This window comes from Dromiciops gliroides, chromosome 3, assembly GCF_019393635.1.
Source record: "Dromiciops gliroides isolate mDroGli1 chromosome 3, mDroGli1.pri, whole genome shotgun sequence".
NCBI classification, from domain to species: domain Eukaryota; kingdom Metazoa; phylum Chordata; class Mammalia; order Microbiotheria; family Microbiotheriidae; genus Dromiciops; species Dromiciops gliroides.
The window spans coordinates 598,960,025-598,985,856 of NC_057863.1; the positions used below are offsets into that span (position 1 = coordinate 598,960,025).

Here is a 25,832-nt window from a genome sequence, read left to right on the forward strand (position 1 = left end):
CGTGTAAAACTCACCAAAAGCCGAAGGCCACCTTTGGGGAGAGAGAGAGAGACCGTGTCAAGCGCATGCTGCTGCTAACCTCGAGCCAGGCCCAGTCGAACTCTCATCAGCATCAGCCTGTGCAGCGCAGTCAGGAGACCAGCCGAGCAGGAAAAAAAAATCCCCACTTCCCTTCTCTCCTTGCCTTTTAAGCTCCCACCCCAGAAGTCGAGTGCATAGCAGGCAGTCTGAGGTGCGCAGCAGGCGGACTGGCGTGCGTAGCTCATGCCATTGGTCTCCTCCCCGAAAGGGTGGTCCTTAAAAACTGGTGTCTTTCAGTTATCCTAACCGACTGTTAAAAAACTTTCATTTTTTTCTTACCACAAAAGTAAGTTTCCATCTTCCCCAATGTCAATTGTTTATGCAAACTAATACAAAGGTATTACATTTTAATATTTTTATCCAAAAGGTTCAAAAACCATTTAAATTCTTTATCTGAAAAGTAAGTCAACAAACATTGTCTGCTGCCAGGCACAGCACAGTGTAAAGCACTAGGAATACAAAAAATGGCCAAAACAATCCCTGTCCTCAAGGAAGCTGTAATTAAATGGTGCAAACAACTACGTGTGGTCTCAAAGAAAAAGGCTTCTTGAAGGAGTCATTTTGGCTGAGAGAAGCTAGGGGGCAAAGCTGAGAAAGGAGAGAATTCCAGGCATGAGAGCCAACGAAAATTCCAGAAGTTGATAGCCATATGGATAAACACTCTAAATCACTAACAATTAAAGAAATGTAAATTTTAAAAGGTATCACTTTGCATGTATCAGGCTTGGCTGGGATGACAAAAAGGAAAATAATAAATGCTGAAGGGGCTGTGGGAAACAAGTACACTAATGCGTTGTTAATGGAGCTGTAAGCAAGTACAAGGCTTCTGGAAAGCAATTTGGAATTATGTCACAAAAATAATTAAACCGTCTGTTATGGCGTTGGGACATATCAAGTAATTTGATACTATTAAAGTTTAAACTGGCCAGCTAAACTAAAAGACATGGGTCTGAGGTAACTCTCCTTGAGAAACGAAAGGACAGACACACCTTGAGAAGTAAGGGAGATAAGCCCATTAGACATGGCTGCTGCTTGGTTGGTGCCAAAGGACAGAGATAACTTCAAAAGTCAGGACCACCACTCCTCACTCAAGCTTTCCCACTCCCAAAGGGAACTTTCCATTGTCAGGTGGTCACTCCATCTTCCATCTATAAAAGTTTTTGCCTTTCTCCTGTTCAAAGAGACAAGTATCTCAGAGAATCATCTCTAAACCATCTCCCCTTGAGAGAAGTCCTTGGCTTCTCTGTTGTCTCCTTTCTCTAGTTTCCTATTCTAATTGGATTTGTGTGTGAAAGGGTGTAATTCTTTAAAGAGGAATACCTAAGGACCCCCACCACAACCAATTTCCCAGTGACACTCTCTACCCATTGACCTTGAAATTCTTCTGCTATGTACATACACCAAAGAAAGAAAAGAAAGAGGGAAAGGACTCATATACAAGAATATTTATAACAGTTCTATTTGTAGTGGAAAATAATTGGAAAATGAGGGATGCCCATCAATTGGGAAATAACTAAACAAGTTATGGTATATGAATGCAATGGAATAAGACTGTGATTTAAGAATTGGAGATAAATGGTTTCAGAAAAACCTGGGAAGACTTAGGTGAACTGATGCAAAATGAAGTGAACAAAATGAAAACAATGTATACAATATAATAACAATATTAATAACTAACATTCATATATATCTATGTGCCAGACACTGCACTAAGTCCTTTACAATTATCATTTCATTTGATCCTCACAACAACCCTGGTAGGTAGGTGCTATTATTATCTCCACTTTACAATTGAGGAAAACCAACAGGAGGCCAGGTTATAAAAGGCTTTAAAAGCCAAAGGATTTTAAATCAGAATAGGAAGCTTCTGGAGTTTAATGAATAGGGGAGTAATATTTTAGAAAGATCACTCTGATAGCTAAATAGAGGGATGGACAGGAATGAGGAGAAATTTGAGATAGAAAGAACAACCTAAAAAGACTACTGTAATAGTTCAGGGCATGTGGTGATGGGAGTCTGCACCAATATGGTGACAGTGTCAGGAGAAAGAAGGGGGAGTTAAAGGAAAGATTTCATGAAGGCTGAATCAACAGGGCTTGGCAACTGATTAGACTGGAGCCAGGATAAAAGAGAGTGAAGATTAGAGGATGACAACTAGGTTGACTTAATGACTGAGTTTACTTAAAGGATGGTAGTACCCTCAATAGTAATAGAAGGAAGATGGGATGATTTGAACGGAAAGGTAATGAATTCAGTTCGGGGCATGTTGAATTTAAGATATCTATAAGACAGCCAGTTCAATATGTCTAATAGGCAATTGGAAAAGACCAGATGTCAGCAAAGAAGTTGAGCCTGAATAAACAGAACTGAGAATCATTCATGGGAACTGATCATCAAGTGAAATGGTGTAGAGGGAGAAGAGGGTCTATGATTAATCACTGGAGAAAATCGACTTTTAGCAGAAACGGCTTGGAGCAAGATCCAGCAAAGGAGAATGAGGAAAGATCAAACATATAGGAGGAGAACCAAGAGAAAGCAGTGTCACAAGGAGGAGAAAGTGATGAAACAGTGTCAAAGACTACAGAGAGGTCGAGAAAGACAAAGGCCATTAGATTTGGCAACAAAGAGGGAATTAGTAACTTTGGAGAGAGCAGTTTCAGTTGAATGACTAAGTAGAAAGCCAGATGGCAGACAATTAAGAAGAGACTCAGATTAATACAAGTATATCAACTTTAGTCAATTAACAATAAACATTAAGTGCCTACTATGTGCCAGGCACTGTGCTAAGCACTATGGATATAAAAAAAGGCAAAAGACAGTCCCTGAAAAAAAAAAAAGACAGTCCCTGCCCTCACTTACCTCACAATCTAATGGAGGAGACAAGTGAATAAATATATATATATATACACACACAAACAAGCCACATACAGGATAAACAGGAAAATAATAAAAAGAGGGAAGGTCCTAGAATTAAGAGGGGTTAGGACAAGTTTCCTGTATAAGATGGGATTTGCCTAGGGTCACACAGCTAGTAAGTGTCAAGTGTCTGAGGCTGGATTTGAACTCAGGTCCTCCTGACTCCAGGGCCAGTGCTCTAACCACTGCACCACCTATCTGTCCCTGAGCTCCCATTTTAATAGAGAAAACAACACAGATTTCAGCTGCAAGTCAAAAAGAAATGTCCCATAGTCCTCTGGGTTGTAGTGGGAAAGCATTCAGTAATGCATCTTCTTTAAAGTCATTTCTACTGATAAAATAATTATCTACTGATGATTCCAAACCATTAGATAGTGTCAAAACCTTTGGTGATAAACAAGTCTATTACAGGCCTAGAGACGAGGGAGTACAAAGGAAAAAGGACAAGTGATGGAAATGTTGCACATAACACAGCAAAAAGGCCATTCTAGGGAAAGGAGTGATGTATATAAGTAACAAGGTTGGACCAGGTTGTGAAGAGCTTTAAAAACAGAGGAGAGAGTTCAGAGTAGGAGAATCATTTAGTCAAAACTGAGCTTAAAGAAAATCACTTTATCCAACCATTCTGGAGAGCAATTTCCAACCCCCAAAGGGGTATAAAGCTGTGCATACCCTTTGATACAACAATACCACTATTAGGTCTTTAATCCCAAAGAGACCATAAAAAAGGGAAAAGGATTCACATATACAAAAATATTTAGAGCTGCTCTTTTTGTGGTGGCAAAGAATTGGAAAATGAGGAGATGCCCATCAATTGGGAAATGGCTGAACAAGTTGTGATATATGAATGTAATGGAATACTATTGTGCTGTAAGAAATGATGAACAGGCAAATTTCAGAGAAACCTGGAAGGACTTACATGAACTGATACTGAGTGAAATGAGCAAAACCAGGAGAACATTGTACACAGTATCAACAACACAGTGTGATGATCAACTGTGACAGACTTAATTCTTCTCAGCAATACAATGGTCCAAGATAATTCCAAAGAACTCATGATGGAAAATACTCTCCGAAGAATTGTGGAATCTAGATGCAGATTGAACCATACTGTTCTACTTTTTTTGTTTTTCTTTGTTCTTTTTTGAGGTTTTCCCCTTTTGTTCTGATTCTGCTTTCACAACATAACTAATGAAGAAATATGTTTGATGTGATTGTACATATATAACCTATATCAGATTGCTTGCTGTCTTGGGGATGGGGGAGGGAAGGGAGGAAGGAAAAAAATTTGGAACCAGAAATCTTCTAAAAACCAATGTTGAAAACTATCTCTACATGTAACTAGAAAATAACAAAATACTTTTATGATTAAAAAAAAAGAAAATCACTTTGGCAACTGTGAAGAGGATGGATTAAGGGAGAGATTTGAAGCAAGTCAACCAAATTTACTCAATAATTACTAGGACAATTCTCCTGATAGGGTCAAAGGATTAAAAAATAATTTTTGCCAAATATAATACTGTATATAAACTACATTATAAACCATAAAGCAATTTAGAAAGGTGAACTGATATTACAATACTGTATTTATTATTGTAGTACCAAGTTGTCTGTATTATAACACAAGAATTTCATTTTATTTTCATTTCTTGAAGAAACTACAAGAAAATCTACTTCCCCACCCTACTGCAGTATGGCACAGTAAACCAACCTTTTAGTCAGGAGGATGTAAGTTCAAATCCTGTCTAGAACATATATTGAGTAGCCATGGGCAAGTCACTTAACACCTTTCAATACCTCCAGTCAACTCTCTAAACTGCACATAAGTTAGAGATCTACACCCCCATACTGATGAAATCACAAATCTGGAAAAAACAAAACAAAACAAAAAAGCACCATATAATATCCCTATAAGAAACATTTGCAATTATCAGCTCTTGTCACTTCAACTGAAACAGCTGCGTAAGGTACCAAGAAAGGTACCTTAAAATAGGTAGAATCCTATTTTACAGAATAGGATTAAAATATAACTAGGCTATTTCCACATCTCAACAGATGGCTCCCTATAATAGTGCTTTGCTGATCTGGTTATAACAAATTCTATATGCCAAAAATTCTTTATAGCAAGTGCCTTCACCTATCTTCTCAGAAATCAATCTCTATAACAAAAACATTGAGCTGTGTTTTTTATGATTTGTAGCACAGATTTTTAAATGCAATTAAGATATTCTTAAAATCTGAAATTTTGTAAGATGTCTCTAGTAGAGGTTTGTCAATATCAAAGAGTGACTCCTTCTGGAAGTGATGAATTTACACAAATGTAGAGAGCAGAAATGAATAGCAGGGAGCAATCCAGACAGTAGAGAAGAATAAAAGTGGACCAGGTTTTGGGCCAGGCTCTCTGAATAGTCAAAGTGTGGAGAACTGGGTATGACAAACCAAATAATAAAGCATGAAAATGGAGCAGATCCTGAATTGGGGTCTGTTAAAAGGAAAAAAAATTTAAAATAAACAAGTACCTAGAAAACAAATCTTAGGACATCATAGGAATAGATAGCAATTTAAATGTTTGTTTCTGTCCTGAATACTCCTCTGCTCCAAAATCTTCAATTTTCCCCACTGAAGAATCAAATACAAACTCCTGCTTAGTTTGGTATTTAGGATTTTCCATAATCTGGTTCCAACCTATCTTTCCACTCTTTTTTCACACTATTCATACATTCTACATTATATTGTTATAAATTACAATTCACATTTATATAGTGGTTTAAGGTTTAATCAAGGAGTTTACCAATACTACAATTATTATTCCTATTTTATAGGTGCAGAAAAGGATCATTAAAAGAACTGCCCGAGGGTCACATAACTAGTGACAGGATGTGAATTTAGACTTACTACTCCAAGTCTATCACTCTCCCCTCTACATCATTCTGCTTCTCCAACTAAGACTACTCAACATCCACTCATCTTGTGCTGTGCTCTCTTCTGCCAAGCATCCACTTATGCCAAGAATTCACTGGCCAGACTTCTACCTGCTGTAGAAGCAGCTGACATGCCACTCCTACATGAAGCCTTTTAAGAATCAAGGGATACGGGGAAGCTAGGGGGCACAGTGGATAAATTGGATTCAGGAGGACCTGGGTTCAAATCCGACCTCAGACACTTGACACTTATTAGCTGTGTGACCCTGGGCAAGTCACTTAACCCCAACTGCCTCACCCCCCCCCCAAAAAAAAAGAATCAAGGGATACAGAGGTGGAGGAAAGACCTTAAATGCCATCTGATACAACTCTCATTTTACAGAGGAAACTAGACTCAAAGAAATTAAATGACTGTCCAATCACCAAGTGGTGTTAAGTAGCAGAGCTGGGATTGGAACCCAGATGGTCAGACACCTTCAAATCCAGTCTTCCTCTTGACTACATCCTGCTTCTTTGTGATCCTCCCTTTCCCTAAATAAAGTGATCACTCTTCTTTATCTAGATCTCTACTTTGCCCTTATCACCTTCTATCTTAGGATAATATATCTGAGTTGGAAGAGATCTTCTGGCTCACTGAGTCCAGCCCTCTCATTTTACAGATGAGGAAACTCAAGCCCAGAGAGATAAAGTGATGTGTACTGTAACGTAGGTAATTAATGGCAAACCCAAGTCACTCATCCCATTGCACCTCATATCAAACTCATATAGATGAATATATTATACTCTCTTCTTTTAGATTATAAACTTGTTGAGAGAAGGTCCTTTTATTTCTCTTTGTCTCTCTAGCACCTAGATAAAATGTTATGGATGTAGTAGAGATATAACATGAATGATGGGAGTATGACACCTGAGTTCACTACACAGATGAAATTACAAGTCTGAACAAAAAATCCTTTGCACCTATTAAGCACTTAACAAATGTTTATAACTCAACTACATTTAAAATAAATCTAAACAAAGACATTTTTTTAAGTGAGGCAATTGGGGTTAAGTGACTTGCCCAGGGTCACACAGCTAGTAATTGTTAAGTGTCTGAGGCCAGATTGTGAACTCAGGTACTCCTAACTCCAGGGCCGGTGCTCTATCCACTGCACCACCTACCTGCCCCAACAAAGACATTTTAATGCACTATTTAAATTGACCAAAATGAGACTTCTTTCTATGTGCCAATTGTCCTGCCACTGGTACTACTCACTCCTACTCTTACTCTGAGAAGTTATCAAATCAACTATAATGAATGTTTTAATGGACTGATTTAATTGCTTTCCTCACCATCCCTTTACCTTCCCAGGCCAAAATAATTTTCCCAGGCCATCACTCACCTATATGTAAATATTCCCCCTGACTAAGATCTATATCCAATAGCTTAGCAAACTGCCTGGCACATTTATTCATGTGACTGAATCTATAAATCAAACAAGATAAGCAGTTTAATTACCTAATAATCACACTTCTAAATGGAATACTATCTTAAATGCCAATTACTAAAACACCAATAATTTATGTTGCTTTTCTTTATACATTTGATGAACTCAATCCTTACCTTGAGTTTCAGTCTCACATTATTAATTTTCTACTGGATATTTCAAATTAAATGTCCCAGACACATCTTAAACTCAACTTGCCTCCCCAAAAAATCATCTTACCCCCAAAACTGTCCCCTCTTCCAAACTTCCTTATTTCTGTGGAAGGAACCACCATCCTTCCTGTGTCTTGATACTTCCTGAATTCCTCACTTCTCCACACCCCACATCAATTGTGCCAAATGTTGCCATTTCTACTTCTAGGATCAAATACAAACTAGACTTCAATCCTTCTTGCAAGGTTCAATGGATTTTACTTACACACACACACACACACACCCCTACCTCTCCTAAACTGGCCTTTCTGTTCCCCTCACAACCATTCCATTTCCCATCTATGTAACTTTAGACTGGCCATTTCACTTGCCCAGAATGCTTCCTTCTTAACCATTATCTCCAAGAGTTCCTCTCTTTAAGACCTGGCTAAGTACTATCTCCTGCAATAAGACTTACCTGATCCTTTCTACTGCTCATGCCCTCCCCCACATATTATCTTGTATTTGTTTTGTACATATTTGTATTTATTTATTTTATACTTATGCTGTATATGTCTGTAGAACTAATTCTCCCTCTTGTTAGAATATAAGCTCATTGCAAATAAGGGCTGCTTCATTCTTTATACTTTTAACTACAGTAGGTAGCTAAATGGCACCTTAGACCAGGAGCTGGACACGGAGTCTAGAAGACCTGAACACAAATTCGGCCATAGACGCTTATTAGCTGTGTCATCCTGGGGAAGTCACTTAACCTCTCTGTCTGCTTCAATTTACTCACCTAAAATGGAGATAATAACAATAGTAACCTACTTCCTAGGGTGGTGAAGATTACATGAGATAATATTTATATTGTTAGATCAACATGAACATTAATGAAACAACCAATAAATAAATATAGGTCTTTAACCAGAGCAGAGGAGTTGCAGCTAGAGATATTTCATATCTAAAGATGGGAAGGGGGGGGTACCAAAACAGAGCTATGAGACTGCTCACGGGAAGAATGAAGAATAAGTTTCTCACAGTGAACATAACAAGCTTTTGCTTACATAAAGAAAGTTTGGAAATCTCAGGGGGGAGAAAGTTTGGGAGATCTACAAAATGATGAGAGCCTGGAATTGACAAAGTCAATTCATTGGCCTGGGACGGAGACCAAGTGAGTATCAGTCAGTTCTTAGTAAATTGTGTTTGTCAAGTACTATTGTTATTGTAGTTATTATTATTACTGTATAATAGTCATTCAATAAATACTTGATTGGTTGATTGATACCCTAACTATGAGGGGTGAAGAGATATTAAATGACTTGTCAAAGGTATTTAGGAAGCAAACAAAAGACACAGAATGTAGGTCTCCAAACTTTCATCTCGGGTCTATCCACTGAAAATCAATAGTTCCCAAAAACTTATAGAACTTTCTTTTCATCCTGTTTTCTATGATTCATATGAAGAGCCACAAATTAGAAACTTACTTTGGGAATTAAGAGTTGAGAAAAGGAATTAGGCAAAGTACAATAAAGAATAAACAAGAAAACTATGGTTTGAAAGGACAGTAAGAAGTATAGTCAAGAGTACAAAGGAATAATAGCAAAAACTTGTGAAAATACAGTTTTGCAAGAAAAAAACATGGACTATCAAGCATGATGTTAAAATAAACTGTATATTAGGAAGGTGCTTGCAATTCAGACAGGTTTATCATTGGATAGAACTAAAAGTGGGGGAAAGCTTAAGAGGAAAAAAGCTTTTAAATTACCATATCAAGCCATGTTGCTACAGATCCTTCAAACAAATTTGGGTTATGAGCTTACCATTTTGCACCCTAAAGCCATTGGGCATTTTCATCTGCCTTGTAGTTGAACCTTCCCATGTGCTGTCTCCCTCCTCTAATTAGGTGAGCTCTTGAGATCAGGAAGAGAAAGGGGAAGGAACGTGCATTTATAAGCACCTACTGTGTGCCTGGTGCTGTGCTTAATGAGCACTTTACAAATTTATCACAGAGATTTGTAAGACAGACTCTGTCTTGCTTTATACTGTACTGCAGGGCTTAGCACAGGGTACCTTCTTGATTATTCTTCTTCTAAACCTTCACACCCCAAATATTGCCATCATCTACTTCCTCCCCTTTGTTTCTGTGATACATCCATTGGTTCTCTTAGATTCCTCATCTTCCTCTAGTCTTCAGCCTACTGTATCTCCAGAACAGAGCCAGTCTAGAGGGGTGAGAAAGATCAGCAGCAGGACACATGTAAGGAAGGGCTTGATGAGACACTTTATAAATGTGAGTGCTAAAAAAATTAAATAAATGAATAGATGTGTGTGTTTATGGCCAGAAAATTCTGCTCTCCATGACACATTATTCTGATATTAATATGTAAATATATTAATATGTATATATGTCTCAAGCCCTCTAGAATAAAGCAGCACCAACTTCTAAACCCTGCCTAAGGAACACAAATATGCCTCATCTAAGCTCAGCTTCCTAGGTTCAGTTCTACATCTTTGTCTTTCCTCAGTTCATACTTGATCCTTCCCATATTAATCCATTCCCATGATTTTCAATATTGCAGAAAACTTTGGGGGGGGGCGGCAATGAGGGTAAGTGATTTGCCCAAGGTCACACAGCTAGTAAGTGTCAAGTGTCAGAGGGCCAGATTTGAACTGGGATCCTCTGAATCCAGAGCCAGTGCTTTATCCACTGTGCCACATAGCTGCCCCAGATAGCTCTTAAAAACCACAAAGAAGTTCTCCCTAACCCTTCATCCTCTACTCCTCTATTCTGGATATTCTAGAAACAAAAACCTGAACAGAATCAACTCTTGATTATCTACATAAATGGGAAGAACAGTGAGTGCTACATTGAATTTTAAGGAGATAATCCAAAAATTTTTTATTCCATTTTGGTGTATGATACGCAGACATATATCCTCTCAACAAACTTTCTTTCCTAATGTTTTCTTCAGTTAGCATGAAAATTGATCATACACAGGTTCATAGACTCCGAAGTAGAAGAACCTTATAGGCTATCTTATACAACTTCATTTCAGAGATGAGGAACTGAAGCCAATTGAGTGACTTGCCAAAGGTCACACAAGAAGTAGTCATCTGTATTTCCAGAACACAACCAAATAGGAGATGGGGCTAAACTGTCAGAAAATATGCCAAGTAGCAGGTTAAAGCTAGGCTGACATTTAAAAATTGATTATGAAAAGTGTTGACCTTTGCTGTATCTCTGGCCCCCTCCTCTGCTCTGACACTGTCACCACTCTCGTGCAGGCCCTCAACCTCCACTCCTGATTACTGCAATAGCCTGCTGGTGGGTCTGCCTCCCTCCTCTTTCCATACTGCAATCCATCCTCCATTCCACCACCAAAGTGATTTGTCTAGCCTAGGTCTGATTGTGTCCCTACTCAATAAACTCCAGTGACTTCCTATCACTTCCAAATACAAATACAAAATGCTCTATTTGGCACTTAAACCCTTTCATAACCTAGCCTCCTCCTACTCTTCAGTTTCTTACACCTTACTCTCAACCTTGTACTCTTTTGATCCTGTGACACATCTGGCTGTTTGTGAACAAGACTCCAAGCTCTGGGCTCCAGGAATTTTCTCTGCTTTCCCCCCAGCCCGGAAAGCTCTCCCTCCTCAAGTCCAACTACAGACCTACCTGGTTTCCTTAGGGCCCATTAAATCCCATTGTGCATTAGCCTTCTCATTAGACTATAAGCTCCTTGAGGGCAGGCACTGTCTTTCTGTATTCCCAGCTGTTTTTGTACTTAGCATAGTGCTAGGCCCATAGTAGGAGCTAAAAGTTACCAACTGATAAACCATGTCAAAAAAAATTTTTTTAACAACTCCTCTTCCACAGTAAAACCTTTATAATCTAGGCACTGTAGTTAATAGCAGAATGATATACCCTACAAATCACAGAATTTTGAAGGAGTCTTACTTAGTAGTTATTTAATCCAATGCATAAATAAAAAGAAATTCCCACTATAAGATACCCAACAGGTGGTCATTCAGGCTCTGCTAGAAGACCTTCAAAGAAAGTGTTTCCACTCCCTCTCAAGTTCATTCTACTCTTAAAGAGCCCTGTTAGCACTTTTTTTCCTTATTAGCCTGGGTTTGTAATTTTTTGTTTCTTTACTTTGCCTTACATTTCCAATCTATCACCAAATCTAGCCAACTCTTTTACCACATGTCACAGAAGCAACTCTTCTTAGAGCTCTGTAATTGCTATCCTGGTCTTTTTCAATTCACAAGTGAACTACTTAATCTACGCTTTCAAATTCTCTGCAATCCAAGTACACAAGGCTACTAGAAAAATCTCCTGTGTACAAACAATTTCTATCCTGTTACTATCCTCAGAACCAACAGTGGCTCCCCATTATATAATTTATCAAAGTCAAACTTGAGCAACACATTCCAATTCAACCTCCTACCTATATCACCAAATACATTTTTTCATATTCATCAATAGGCTTTCTGTCCAGCCAAGGCAAACTATGTTTGGAATTTCCTGCCTGTAGTATGCTCATTCTCACCTCCTTACCCTCAAACATGCCATTACCTTCTTCTTGAAAATGCCTTCCTTTTCCACTGCCAATCCACTTCCCTCCTCTCTAAAATCCACCTATAACTTTCAGTAGCCTCATACTAGTATTGCACTGGCCAAGGACTTGCAAACCAAACGAGGCTACATGAGAATGAAGATCCAAGTTGGAACGTTACCTTTAAAAATTATTTCTAAAAAGTAGGTACTTATATTCACAATTTGCGCTTGCTTGGATCTTATTTAGGTATGCGCCTGTTTTACCCCACCAAATTGAGGTTTGAAGATAAAAATATGGGCTTTATTTCTTGTTATTTCTCTACAAAATTCATAATTAGTACTCAAACTTTTGATTTAATAAAACTAGCAAGTCTAAATCGAGTCATTTGCCCTATTGTCATGAAAAGTAAACAAGTATAACTTCCAGTCACTGAGGAGGAGGCAACCATAGAAAACCGCAACAATTATATTAACATCTCTCTTTCCACAAAGGTTAGTTCCATGAAAGAAAACCAGAATGGGTTACACTATCCAAAGAGATAAATACTCAACAAAAAATTTAGGAAAAATCAACACATAAAATAATGGCAATAGCCATCTGAGGAAAAAAATACAAGAAAGATCTGACAGAAGAAAAGCAGTTGTACTACCCTTTTTATGATTAAAAAATGTGATCCACCAGTAAGCACATGACTATGGGAACCCAAAATGAGGAACTGGACAGGCCGTAAAAACAAGAAATAAGAAAATAGCACTCCCCAAAGGCCTAAAAATAAATAAAACAACCAATTCATTGCAACAGTGCAAATTAAATAACGCTACTACCAAAAAAATAGAAGTCCTCAGAGCTGTGCAAGAAATGGAAGAAATTAACCACTTCCAGTATGCTTGCATAATCAGAAAAAGGGAAAAACATCCTCTTCCTTCCAGTATCTAAAAATTCTAAGAGATGAAAAAAGATCCCCTTCCACTACACTTTAACCTAGTTACAGTTAAAAATGTCAATGTGAGGCCATGAACCAAAGCAAAATTAACTGGCTCACAGAGTTCAAATGTGATCCTAACCAACCTACGAAGCCAAACGATCCAACACATACATACTCGGTCCAAATGCAACAGGGAAAGTAGACTGGACATAAGGATGCTCAGTAGACAGAAAATGTTTCAGCATCCATGAAAGGCAGTTGACTGAGACTACTAATACCTGACCAAAGTATAACGAAGCATATAATACCTCTACAAGCATGCAAACATATAATTCCTCTACAGAAGAAGGGATGTGTTAACATACCAAAAAATAGTAAAAACAACATTTATTCTCACAGGCTAGCTCAACTTTCAATTTATGTCAATATCCACTTAGAAACAAAATTGTACAAGACAGAACGAGAAACCTTCCCACATACAGAAAAACAGCACAAATGATTGAAAAATTGTATAGACCAAGCAACAGTATTCAAACCCGCTAAGAAAAGGCAGCAGAAAAAGAGGGCAGTGAGGAGAAATGGGGGGGGGGGGTGTCAAGAATAGGATGTCCTTCTCAGTGTCTCGAGATACCCCCCTCCTTGAAAAGGTGAAACCGGACTAATCTCTTCCTCCTCTCACCCGGCAGTAACTCAAAAGCTTCAAGTTTCCTCATCATCTCCACTAAAGCAACCAAGCCCAACCATCAATCCCAGCCAGGACCCTCATCCCTCAAAGCCAGAAAAGGGGGAAAAGGGGTTGGACGGGGGAACAGGGGACACACCCACGTGGGGGCAGGATGCAAACCCATCAGGACAGAAACACGCCTGCACGGAGCAGCTGCCGGCCGAGGTTGGCCCGATCACCAGCAAAGGACACGGGGACAGACAGGATGGGTGGGAGGCCAGCCGATCCGGCCATGCAGAGGAAGGGCAGCAGCACAGAAGGTGTGAAGTCCTCCCGCAAAGCCGCATCCTCCCGAGGCTCCGTCCTCCCTGGACACTGGAGGCTTCCCAGGGAAGGGGCGGGGGAGTTTGGAAGGGGGCGCGGCGCCCCGCGGCGCAGGGGCCCGGCGGGGGAGGGGCGCACGGCGCCCTCTGAGGGGCAGCAGCAGCTGAGGGGGGGGAGGGGGAAGAAGGCGCACGGGGGGGGGGAGGGGGAGGGGCGGCCGCTGCCCTCGAGCCTCCGCAGGCCCGCCCGCCCGGCTCTGCTCCCCCCGCCCCCTCGCCCCCTCGCCCCCTCGCAGGTCAGCGAGCGGCCAGAGAGCACCCCACACCGTGCCGGACTCGGCCCCGGCCTCGGCCCCGGAGATGCCCCAGCCCCGCCTCCCAGCTCCGGCCGTCCAAGGGGCTTGTCCTCACCTCAGGCTTCGGAGGCCGGGGTGGCCCAACCGAGCCCCCGGCCCGCTCCGTGCGTATCCGTCCCCCCAGGAAAAGCCCCAACGGCGGCTTGATGCGAGCGAGCGGCAAAGGCACCGAGCAGCGCCCACGGTGGCGGCGACAGCGACGGCTACGACGGCGGCGGGCGGCAGCAGCGGGAGCAGCCAACATCCGGGGCCGCGCACCCGGAACTACTTCCCTCCTCCTTCCCCCCCCCCCTTCCCCCTCTTCCCGCTACCCACATCCCGCGGGCGGCGGCGGCGACGTCGCCGCGCCTCCGTCCTGGCGTCAGCGCCACCTCTTCCCGCGTTCCGGTCCTCTTGGCGCATCACGAGAGAGAGCTATCCAAGATCCCTCCGCAGGGAGAAATAGTGCCCCGGGGCCCTAGCTAGTAGGTTGCCTGCCGCTTTGCCTTGGACGCGGCAGACGGGAGAGGGCGGGTGCCTCCGGGGCCGCGTCCTTGCCGTTCAGGCCCGCAGCCTGACGACCCTAGCGTGGGGAGGGGAGAGAAAGGGATTCCGGGTCCGGGAGTGCACACTTGGGAACCAGGACAGACATCGGAGGCAAGGCGTCCACCGGCCCCGTGAAAACCCTGATCCTCGTGGGATTTAGGGCAGAAAACTATCTTTAGAGACCGTCTGACCCACACGCCCCCCTTCTTCATTTAACAGATAGGGAAACTGAGGGTTAGGGTGATCGAGGGACTTTCCAAAGGTCACACAGTCCAACAAGCTAGCAGTAGTGATCGACTTAGTGCCTCTTTTCCTCGACTTTGCACGGGATGTCCTCCCTCACGGCTTTCCTGGATGCCTTCAACTCAGCTTAAATCCCATCTTCTGCAAAAGATCCTTTGTTTTCCCACCCCACCACCCCCGCTAGTTGCCTTCCCTCTGGGACTACCTGACATGTATATTGGATTCGTCTGAGTTGTACCTAGTGGTTTGCAGGTTGTCTCCCCTTATTAGAATGGAAGCTTGAGGTAGGGACTTGTTTTGGTTTGGGGGGGTGGGTTGTTTTCCCCTTTCTTTGCCTTTCTTTGTGCCTCCCTAGTATTTAGCACAGTGCCTGGCATGTAGTAGGTGCTATATAAATGTTAGCTATTGTTTCATTCGAATGTACCTAGATTTTGGCATGAAATGTTGGTTGGCCTGATTAAGTGATGCAGCTAGTAATTGGCAGAGCCAGGATTTGCTCCATAGACTAAAGATTAGACAAAGCTATAAAAGACCTTAGAAATCACATAAGTCATCCCCTATGATTTGCTAAGGAGGAAACTGAGGCCAGAAGAAGGAATTACCCAAAGGCTCGCAGGCAGGAAATAACCGACCCATAATTCTAAACCAGGTGCTCTATAACTCAAATCCATTCATCATTCAGCAGGCCTGAAGTGATTCGGAGCAATGGAATCCCAGCAGCTTAGAGGCAATTAGCCAGAAAGCATTTATTAAGCACCTAACACTGCTAGACACTGTACTAGTTAGGATTCTAAAAAGGCTCTAGAGCCTCGACAGCCCGGGAAGCCTGATGAAGGTTCGGATGGTCGAAGGAAAGTATATTTAAAGGTTGTCTGTAGGTGTTAGGACTGAGGAATTCTTGTGATCCTGTACAGCCCGAACTGCCCTTGGGCTCTTGTACATACACAACGGAACAGCCAGGTCAGCGCATAGTAGAATGGAAAGGACTGGATTTGACATCAGGAGGACCTAGGTTCAAATCCTTCACTTGGCACTGTAACTTTGAGCAGCTTACCTAAATTCTTTGGGTCCCATTTCTAGTTTCTGTGTTTGAATCTGGGGAGAAGGTTGGGGCTGATGGACCTGAACTCCCTTTCCAACTCAAAATCTATGTCCTTTGTGTTATTAATAATAATAATATCCCTGTGTGGGTGTCTGGGGCCGGATTTGGGCTTAGGGTGCTCCTGGTTCCGGGGCAGTGCTCTGTCCGCTGCGCCACCTAGCTGCCCCTGGAACACATTTTTTTAAAAAAAGATTTTTTCTCTTTGACAATTCCTCAGTCTGAAGTTTTGGGGAGTTTTTTTACTTTTTCTCGACAACCTAGCTAATGTGGGAATGTTTTCCATGACTACTCATGTATAATTTATTTTGAAATGCGTGAAGTTCTAGTGGGTGGGGGGTGGGAATGGAGGAGGAAAAGAAGTTGGAACAATTTTTTAATTGATGTTAAAATTTTGTTTTTACATATATTTTTGGAAAATAAAATTCTATTAAAAAATAAAAAAACAAACAAAAAATAATAATAATTCCCTGACTGACTCCCTCCTGTCCACTATTCAACAGATACTTGTTTAGTGTCAGCTGTCTAAGGGCCCCTGCCTGTGTTTGCTTTAGAGGGAAGGATATCCACATATCCACAAAATTCACTAATGCAAAATGGGGACTCACTAAGGGACCAATGAACTTTAAAGTAATGAGATTTGAGCAGGGGGAGTTAGCATGTTATCAATCTCCCAACTAGATGATAAACTTCCTTATTTATTTATGTATTCCCTTAAAACACCTAACATAATACTGTGTGTATGCCTCGTAGGTGGTCGGTGCATATCTATTGGATTGAAAAATTAATTGGTTACCACACGCTTGGTATGTTAGTCATCTTCCACAGAACTGAGGCCCCTTATCTTTTGTACTGCCCATAGCCTATCACATAGTAAAGAGCTTATTTCAGTAGGAGGAGCCTTCCCTTCTGCCCACTCACCAGATGAACTGATCAATTGAATGAGAAGAGAAAAAAAAAAAGAGGTCCTAGTAAATGGCCCTATGAACAGAAGCTTTCTGTTGTACATGTGGTCTTCCATGTCTAGAATGGATGTCATTCTTTCCCCATGCCTCAGAGCCCCCTAGTTTCCTTAAGGCAAAGCTCAAGTGGCACTTCCTATGCCAGGCCTTTTATGATCCCTAGATAAAGATCCTCACACTCTAAATCCTCCCCCGCCTCCCCACTCCCCCACCCCCAAACACGATCTCTATCAGGTGAGAGAAGGTCTCTCCCTGTATTGGGGCTGAGATTGTCCTGCATCCAACTCATGGAAATAGATGTGATATGTGGAAAGAGCACTGTAATACAAATCAGAAAACTGAGGTCATGGTCGAAGCTCCACTCCTAACTAGCTCCATGATAGTAAATGCATGATGAACTCTTTGAGCCTCAGTTTCCTCATCTGTAATCACTGGACTAGATCTCTAAGTGCCCTTCCAACTCTAATGTTCCATGCTATTTTGTAGTAGCCACAAAAGAAACATTTGAAGCTTGACTCTGCTTTCCACTCAAATTATCATCTATCATTTTGCTCCCCTCTATTGCCATGTCTATAAAGAGTTGTCTATATTATTTTGTCATCACTCCTCCTCAACCCCTTGCAATATGACTGTTCACATGATTTATGGGTTGGAAAGGATTGTTTTTGTTGTTTGTCCTTCATTCTCAAAGAGGACCAACACATCAGGGTGATGTCATGACTTGCAGTGCATTGGATCTAAATGAGGGAGGGCTGTGCAAAGTCACCAACCCCACTCTTTCCTTCAGTCATCTGGGTCCAGTGGCAAGATATACATCAGGGACAACCAGAGATGGTCCATGGTGATTGAGACAATTGGGGTTAAGTGACTTGGCCAGGGTCACACTGCTAGTAAGTGTCTGAGATGAGATTTGAACTCAGATCCTCCAAATTCAGGCCCAATGCTCTATCCACTATGCCACCTAGCTACCTCTATGGGTTGGAAGGGACCTCAATTGCCACCTAAGTCCAGTCAAGAAGAAATTCTTTTCTACTCCCTACCCAAGTATCTCATCTTTACTTGAAGATCTCAAATGAGGAGGAAATCATTACATTCTGAGGCAGTCCATTCCACTTTTGTGCAACTCTTAATTGTCAGGAAGTTTTTCTCCTGAATCCTGACAAAACCTAAATTTGTCATTGTGCAACTTCTCTCTATTCAATCAATCCATAAACCATTTGTTAAAACACCTACTATCTACCATGTGCCAGGCCCAGTGCTAAGCACTAGGGATATATTATGGGTGGGGGCAGCAAAAGACAATCCCTCCCCTCAAGGAATTTACAATCTAATGGGGGAGACAACGAGCAAATAAATATATACAAAACAAGCCAAATGCCAGATAAATAATTCTCTCTTCTGGGGCTGAGAACTAGTCCAGTCTCTGTTCAAATATTTAAAGATAGCCACAGAAGCCCCTCCTCACCCTGGAAGTCACATTTCATCTTGCAGCCTCTTCCTCTGATTGGCTGGAACACCCATGCTATCCATGTATGTCTTCATTCCTCCCCTGGATCCACTTCTGATTCTTTGGACTTTCTCTGCCACACCCTGTACAAGGACCTTCTCTCCCTCGTTAGCTCTCCTGGCTTTTCAGCTGTGTTGTCTTCTCTTATTAGATCGGGCAGCTCCTTGAAGGCAAAAGACTGACTATTTTTCTGCTTCTAGTTGTATTCCCAGAGCTTAGCACAGTGACTGGCACATCATAAGCACTTACTAGATGCTGCTTCGTGACAAGTTGACTTGAAGATTGCTATCATATTCTCACTAAGTCTCTTAAGGTTAAACACACCTGATTTCTTCAAATGATACTTATATTAAATGAACCAAAGAATGAGAGGGTTTTCCCCCTTTTCTACCTCCTCATTCAAAAACCAGCCCCTGTAGTTTATTCAGGCAGCCTTTGAAGTGCAGGGGATGATAATGAGAGGGAAAACTCAGATCTGTCCAAAAGGTGAAGAAATTCTAGTTTAGGTGGATTGATGGATTCCAGCCCGTTGTGTTTTATTCAGACAGGTCTGGGGAAAAGTGGATTCTCCCTTTCGTTTTGATTACCCTAGACAGGATGATATGAACATAGATAAATCCCTTTAATCATGACTGATTAATTAAAGACTTGTCCTCCAGATCCTCATTATAATGAGTTTGACTCATTATAATATTCATTCTCTCATTGTTACTCAATCAGGAACACCCACTCTTCCAAAGGCAAATAAGTGTTGAGTGGATTCCATGAGGGGGTCTTTGGCATTTGAGAATGTCACTGAACCCTTTTATTAATTATTGTCAGCATGATTAATAAAATAATATTATTACCCAGAAACTTGGTCTCTTGACTGGTTTCTTTTATATTTCATAAGACCCATCACTATCTTTTTTTTGGATAATCTCCAAGTTATCAGTGCACATCCTGAAATATGGTATTCTCTGGCAGTCAACTACTTAATTTGCTTTCTCCAAGGTCACCATTGGCCTTATTGGGAAATCCAATGGTTTTTCATCTTCCTTGACCTATTTCTAGCATTTGACATTGTTAACCACCACTTCCTTTTTTATTCTCTCCCTTTCCTTCGCTTCCTTGACATTGCTCTTTCCTAGTTCACTGGTTATTTCTTTAGTCTTAACCTGTTTCCCTTTCTCCACTAGTCCTAAAGATGGGCATGCCCCACAAATATCTGTACATAGCTGGCACTCTCTGCTATCTTCTCTAACAATCTTACCCACTCCTAAAATTTATCTGTATACAACCAACAACCTGAATCTATATCTCTAACCCCATTCTCTCCTCTGCACCTCTCTAATCACCAAATGCTTATTTAGATTCCCTGCCAGCACCTCAAAGTCAACATGTCTAAAACAAACTCATCATCCTTCTCCCCAAGGGCTGCCTGATCCCTACCTTCTTTCTATTAATGGAAACACCACCCTCCCAGTTAGCCATGCCTGAAACAGTAATTACATTCAATTCAACAAGCATTCTTAAACTATTTTCTTTGTGCCAGGCCCTTAGGTAGATACCATCAATAAAAAGACAACAGTGAAAAGTCCCTGTGCTCTAAGACCTTACATTTTACTAGAATGATGCAAATTTTATACAAATGAGCACAAGGTAATTGAAAGAGAAATAAATAACTGGGTGGATCAGGAAAGGATTTCCACAAAAAGTGGAACCTAAGTTGAGCCCTAAAGGAAACTAAGGATTCTTAAAGGAAGAGGTGAGAAGAGAGTGTATTTCAGATATGGAGGACAGCCTGCCTGTGCAAAGGCATTAAGACAGAAGATGGAATGCTAAATTCAGGATAAAGCAATGTCAGTCTGACTGGAATTTAGAGTACACAAAAGAAATAATGTGAAATAAGTCTAGAAAGGTAAGTTAAAAGATTGTAAAGAGCTTTCAATGTCAAGCTGAGAAGTGTGTCATTTATTTAAGGGGAAATGGAGGATCATTGAAATTTCTTGAGCGGAGGAGTAACAATCAGTCATGCTTTAGGAAGATTAATTTGGCAGCTATAGGACATATGGATTAGAGAGAGAAGAGATGAGAAGGCAGGAGCCTAGTCAGAAAGTTGTATGATAATCTAGATAAGGTGATAAGGGTCTGAATGTGAGGAGGAGAAAAGATGAATATTAGAGATGTTCTGGAGTAAGAAGCAACAAGACATCAATTTATTGGAGATGGAAGGGTGAGGGAAAAGGAAAAATCAAGGATAGCCACAGGATTGTAAACCTGAATATTTGAAAGGATGTTGGTTCCTTTGACAGAAATGGGGAAGTTTGGAGGCAAAGGATGTTTGGAGAGAAGAGAATGAGTCCCCTTTTGAATTTTCCAACTAGAAACTATGATCCATTCTCCATCTCTAGTCCCATCCCATGACCAGGAAAAGGGGGCACAGGTGTCCCATCAGCATTGTACCATATCCCCTTCATTTTATTCTTGTTTCTTTTCCTTCATAGTTTGAGTGCTGATCGTGTCCATCACTTTCACCCCAAGTTCTTTTTTTATCTTCCCCTGTCAGGTTCACCCACATTCAGAAGCTTTGTGGACAAGGATGGCTATGAGTTTATTCTCCCCCACCCCTCTGTTTTCTCTATTGAGGCAGCTAGGAGGCACAATGGATAAAGCACTGGCCCTTAAGTTGGGAAGACCTGAATTCAAATCTCACCTCAGATATGTACTAGCTGTGTGAAGCTGGGCAAGTCACTTAACCCCAATTGCCTTAAACCATCTGGGGCCAATTCCAGTCATCTATATATCTTGCCACTGGATCCAGATGACTCTGGAAGAGAGAGTGAGGTTGGTGACCTTGCAACAGCCCTCCCTCACTTAAATCCAATTCACTGCAAGTTATGACATCATCCTATGTCATGGTCCTCTTTGGTGATGAAAGGACAAACAACAACTTTATTAGAGCAAAATGAGGAGGTTACAATGACATAAATTTAGAGTGTGCTCAGCCAGCATAGTTGGCCAACTTCCTCTTCCAGTGGTGTTCAGCAACACATAAAAAGTAACAGAAAAGGTGGATGCCAGAGGTAACTCTGAGTTGGTATTTGGCAAGACACAAGCAGTGGTAGGATGAGGGATCCATTGAGGAGTAGAGGACAAGTCTATTATTGCTCTTATTAGCTTTAATGTCAATGGAGAAGTGGTAACACACTGGGAGAGCAGAGAAGAATGAAGTCATGGTAAGGGCACAGAACAGATTTAAGAAGATTGAGGCAGCGGAATGAATAGAGGAATAGAGAGCTGTGATCAGAGAGAGAAATTTTCCTTGGTGGTACAGTAAATAGGGTTTCTGAGACTAGAGTCAGGAAGACCTCAGTTCAAATCCAGCATCAGACACTTACTATGTGTCTTATTATGTGACCATAGGCAAGTAGCTTAAACCTCTTTGCCTAAGTTTCCCCAATTGCAAAATGGATTCAGTAATAACACTTGCCTCCCGGGGCTATTGTGAGGATCAGGTGAGATGATATTTTTAAATGCTTAGCATAGTGCCTGGTCCATAGCATGTGCTTAAGAAATGCCCATTGCAGGGCAGCTAGATGGCACAGTGGATAAAGCACTGACCCTGGATTCAGGAGGACCTGAGTTCAAATCTGGTCTCAGACCCTTGACACTTTCTAGCTGTGTGACCCTGGGCAAGTCACTTAACCCTCATTGCCCCACCAAAAAAGAAAAGAAAAGAAATGCCCATTTCTTTTCTTCCTTCCCCCATCTATAGAATAGGACAAAGCTAACAAGGTGACTTAGGATCAAATTTGTGGCCTTGGCCTCAGTCCTGTGTTCTCATTAATCATCTGCATACTTAAAAATAAAAGGACACAGGGACAGTTGGCTATACAATCATTAACAAATTTAGAGATTAAATATGGTTTTTACCTTACACATAAACAAGGATGCAAATGGAACGAGATGCTGCTAGGAAGAATGAGTAAGAGGATGTTCAAACAATAGGACCAGGTTAAAAAATCACCTCCTCTAAGTGTATTGGCAAAGACTCAGAATGGAAAGGAGGCCAGCAACCTAAGAGGAAAGGTGCTACAGCTATGGCAAGCAACTTGAGGAGGCTTAAAACAGGGATTCAGGATGAGATGGAGGGGCTGTTGACTAAATGGATCTCAAAGTCCTGCACAAGTAGGAGGCTTCCAGTAAAGTCTCATTGGTGATAGGGAGGCAAAGATTTAAAACTCAGGATGAAGAGCTGGGGAAGGGGTTCTAGAGGTCATCTAGTCTAGTCTTCTTAGTCTGCCAATGAGGAACCAGGCACAGAGAAGTTTCCAATAGAAAATATCATTGCTGAGTCTTGAGACAAACCCAGGAGTCAGACAACTGTCTAGTTTAATGATTCTCAAACTATAGTCCAGGGACCCCTGGGACTTGCTGAAATGCTTTCAGGGTATCCTCAAGGTCAAAAAAGTTTCATAATAATACTAATTTTTAATATAGTAAATATTAAATTTTAGCATAGCAGATTTTTAACATAATACCTATGAATAGCTATAACCCACATAAATAAGAGCTCTTGGGAGGGGGGCATTCTCAGTTTTTAAGAATGTAAAGAGATCCTAAGATGAAAAAGTTTGAGACCCCTGGTCTAGTCTTAGACAAGTCAGCTTTATCAAGGTGAGTGAGATGATCAGCCCCTTCCATCTTTCAGAGTTGCTTGGTAGCAAAACACTGTGTTTCTCTTAGCATCAAAGTAACACTATACTCACCCTAGCATGCTTGGTTTCACATTTATTTAGTGATATCCCCAAGAGTTCATATTCCACAGTCAGCTAGTCCTGGCAAGGATAAAAGGCAGCTGCCTTTGATCTCCCCAATTCTCCATTTATTGGTCAACTGGGTTCTCCACATCTATGAGGTCTGAGACCAACATATGGCCTCATGTCTATGAACAGAGATAGTGTAGGTTAAATTGGTTACTTCTGTTATTTATACTCTGTTCAGGGTGATAGTTTTCTAATGCCTTCATTGAAGTCCCTGCTTTGGATTTTCCTGCAATTTAGCTGGTAATGACTGTTGCTTTCAAGTTTTATAGCCTGGCTTATAGAATGATCCCTTGGCACCTAGGTGAGGGATGTATGATCTTGGTAAAACTTCTTATCTTATATAGAATGGGCCCTTTCAGAAATGTCAGGGAAATGAAAGCTTTACAGATAGATTCCACCTACAGATGTTTATTTTACAGGACTGGGGGGATGGGGATGATTAGGTGAATTTCCCAAATGGATATTTTGCCTTTGCAGTGATACCAAATATGGCAAAGCTTTCTTAAATTGCAGGATATAGTGGAGTGTGTTTACAAGCAAGTATTTGTAAGAATCCTGAAGAGAATTTCTTTCAACCATTTCAATGTGACAAACCCTTATTAAATGCCTGTGACTGTGCTAGAGGTACAAAGACAAAAGTGATAATAGTCTCTACCCTCAAGAAGCTTACTTACAGCCTGTGAGAAGAGCTCACCTTCTGGAACAGAATCACCAGTAACCTATTCAAACCTTCCGTGACACAAGTCTAATCTAATAGCCACCTTTGGGGCCTTAATTGACCAGTCCAACAGTGGGGTTGCTTTCTTCTCTAATTCAAAATTCTGATTCAGAAGGAGATATGTTTCCAAGAACATTCAAGACTCTATGAAACACTCCATTAAGCCTACGATGTTTCTCTAAGCTAAATTTGCAAACCTGTTAGGAGTCACACACTTGCTGAAGAGCAGTTTTTCAGTCTGTCAAGGGCTAAATATTTGGGGGGTTCTGATTCCCCATTTTCTTTCTCCATATGCATGACTTCTTCCCATAAGAAACATAAGAAATAGAACTCTATTTTTCAATATGTAAGGAGTAAAAGGACCCTTGATGACATTTTGGAATAAAGAATGAAGATTTCTAGCTACAGAACTAGGTGGGGGAGGGCTTCTGGGAATTCAGAAAAGATAAGCTAAAAGAAGTGATCAAATATAGCCCAGTGGGTATCTTTAATTAGTTCCAAATAACCCAAGTACTTTATAGTTCTGTGGGATTGGGAATCGTGGGTAGCAAGGAACAAGGCAAAAATGGATCTGATTACTCTCACCAACAGTCAATAAGCATTTTATTAAGCATCTACCATGTGCCAGGCTCTGTGCTAAGCAGCAGAGATACAAAGAAAGGCAAAAGTCTCTGCTTTCAAGGAACTCACGGCAGCATTGAGGTTTGACTTGGGGGGGGGGGGGAGTGATCCTGCTTATAACAGGATAGGAAAGAAAAGGTGTTTTCATATGATTTAGGGAAGAGGAGAAAGAAATCAGGCCAATAAAATATTGATGGTAAGAAGGGAGAGGAAAAATTACTTCAAATGTCCTATCTTGAGAGTGAAGGCTATAATAAATAGTGTTGCCTACTCTGGTGGGGACCCTTAAAGGATGAGAAACACAATTTCAATGAAATGGTAACTGTAATAAAGTAGCAGAATATAAAATAAACTCACAAAAATCACCAGATTTTCTATAGGTTACCAACAAAACCCAGCAGGGAGATTTAGAAAAATAAATTCTATTCAGAATATCTTTACAGAAATAGTGGCAGAACTAAATAATTGGAGACTTTAATTGATAATAGTTGGACCATACCACTATAATAAAAATGACAAAAATAAATCAATTTACTTTATCTCTGTTATATCAATCAAGCTATCAAATTGTGGATGTTCAGACAATCTCATGAGTTTAAGCCTGGAGATTCTAGGTCCAAAGAGAGGAGCCAACTGGTAGCAAAGGAAGCTTCTAACCCTGAGAAGACAGTTTAATGGCACCAAACAGATGGAGGTTAAACACAGGCAAGCAGAAAGGCAGGAGACTCAGGACTAAGTCTTAATGAAGAGACCACCGGAAATCTTTGTGAAGTAGCGGGCAAACTGGTTAAGGAGAGCACTCTGTTCTGTGTTCACTTGAGTTCCAAAAATTCATTGCAAAAGTGCAGTATAGGGAAGGCAGGGCTAGACAAAATTATGGAGAAAAGAGCTGTGGGTTTTAGTGGAATTCCAGTTCATGTTAGTCAACACCATATGATAGCCAAAAAAGCAAATGTGATTTTAGGCTACGTTAATAGACT

At 41.0% G+C, this 25,832-nt stretch overlaps 2 protein-coding genes across 5 annotated transcripts in view; one reads left to right on the top strand and one right to left on the bottom strand.

The window, feature by feature from the left end:
* The window catches only part of FOXJ3 (forkhead box J3), a 145,953-nt gene extending 131,337 nt beyond the window's left edge, over positions 1–14,616 (bottom strand). For all 4 annotated transcript variants that reach the window (XM_043996004.1, XM_043996005.1, XM_043996002.1 and 1 more), the window contains exon 1: positions 14,425–14,616. The gene's annotated coding sequence lies outside the window, so the exon portion shown is untranslated. The remainder of the gene's footprint in view (positions 1–14,424) is intronic.
* On the top strand, positions 12,809–14,830 carry LOC122748130 (ADP-ribosylation factor-like protein 6-interacting protein 4). Its single transcript, XM_043993830.1, has 3 exons — positions 12,809–12,827; positions 13,713–14,153; positions 14,310–14,830. Exons 1-3 carry the CDS (start codon positions 12,809–12,811, stop codon positions 14,828–14,830), a joined length of 981 nt encoding a protein of 326 aa, XP_043849765.1.
* The last annotated feature ends 11,002 nt before the right edge of the window (positions 14,831–25,832 follow it).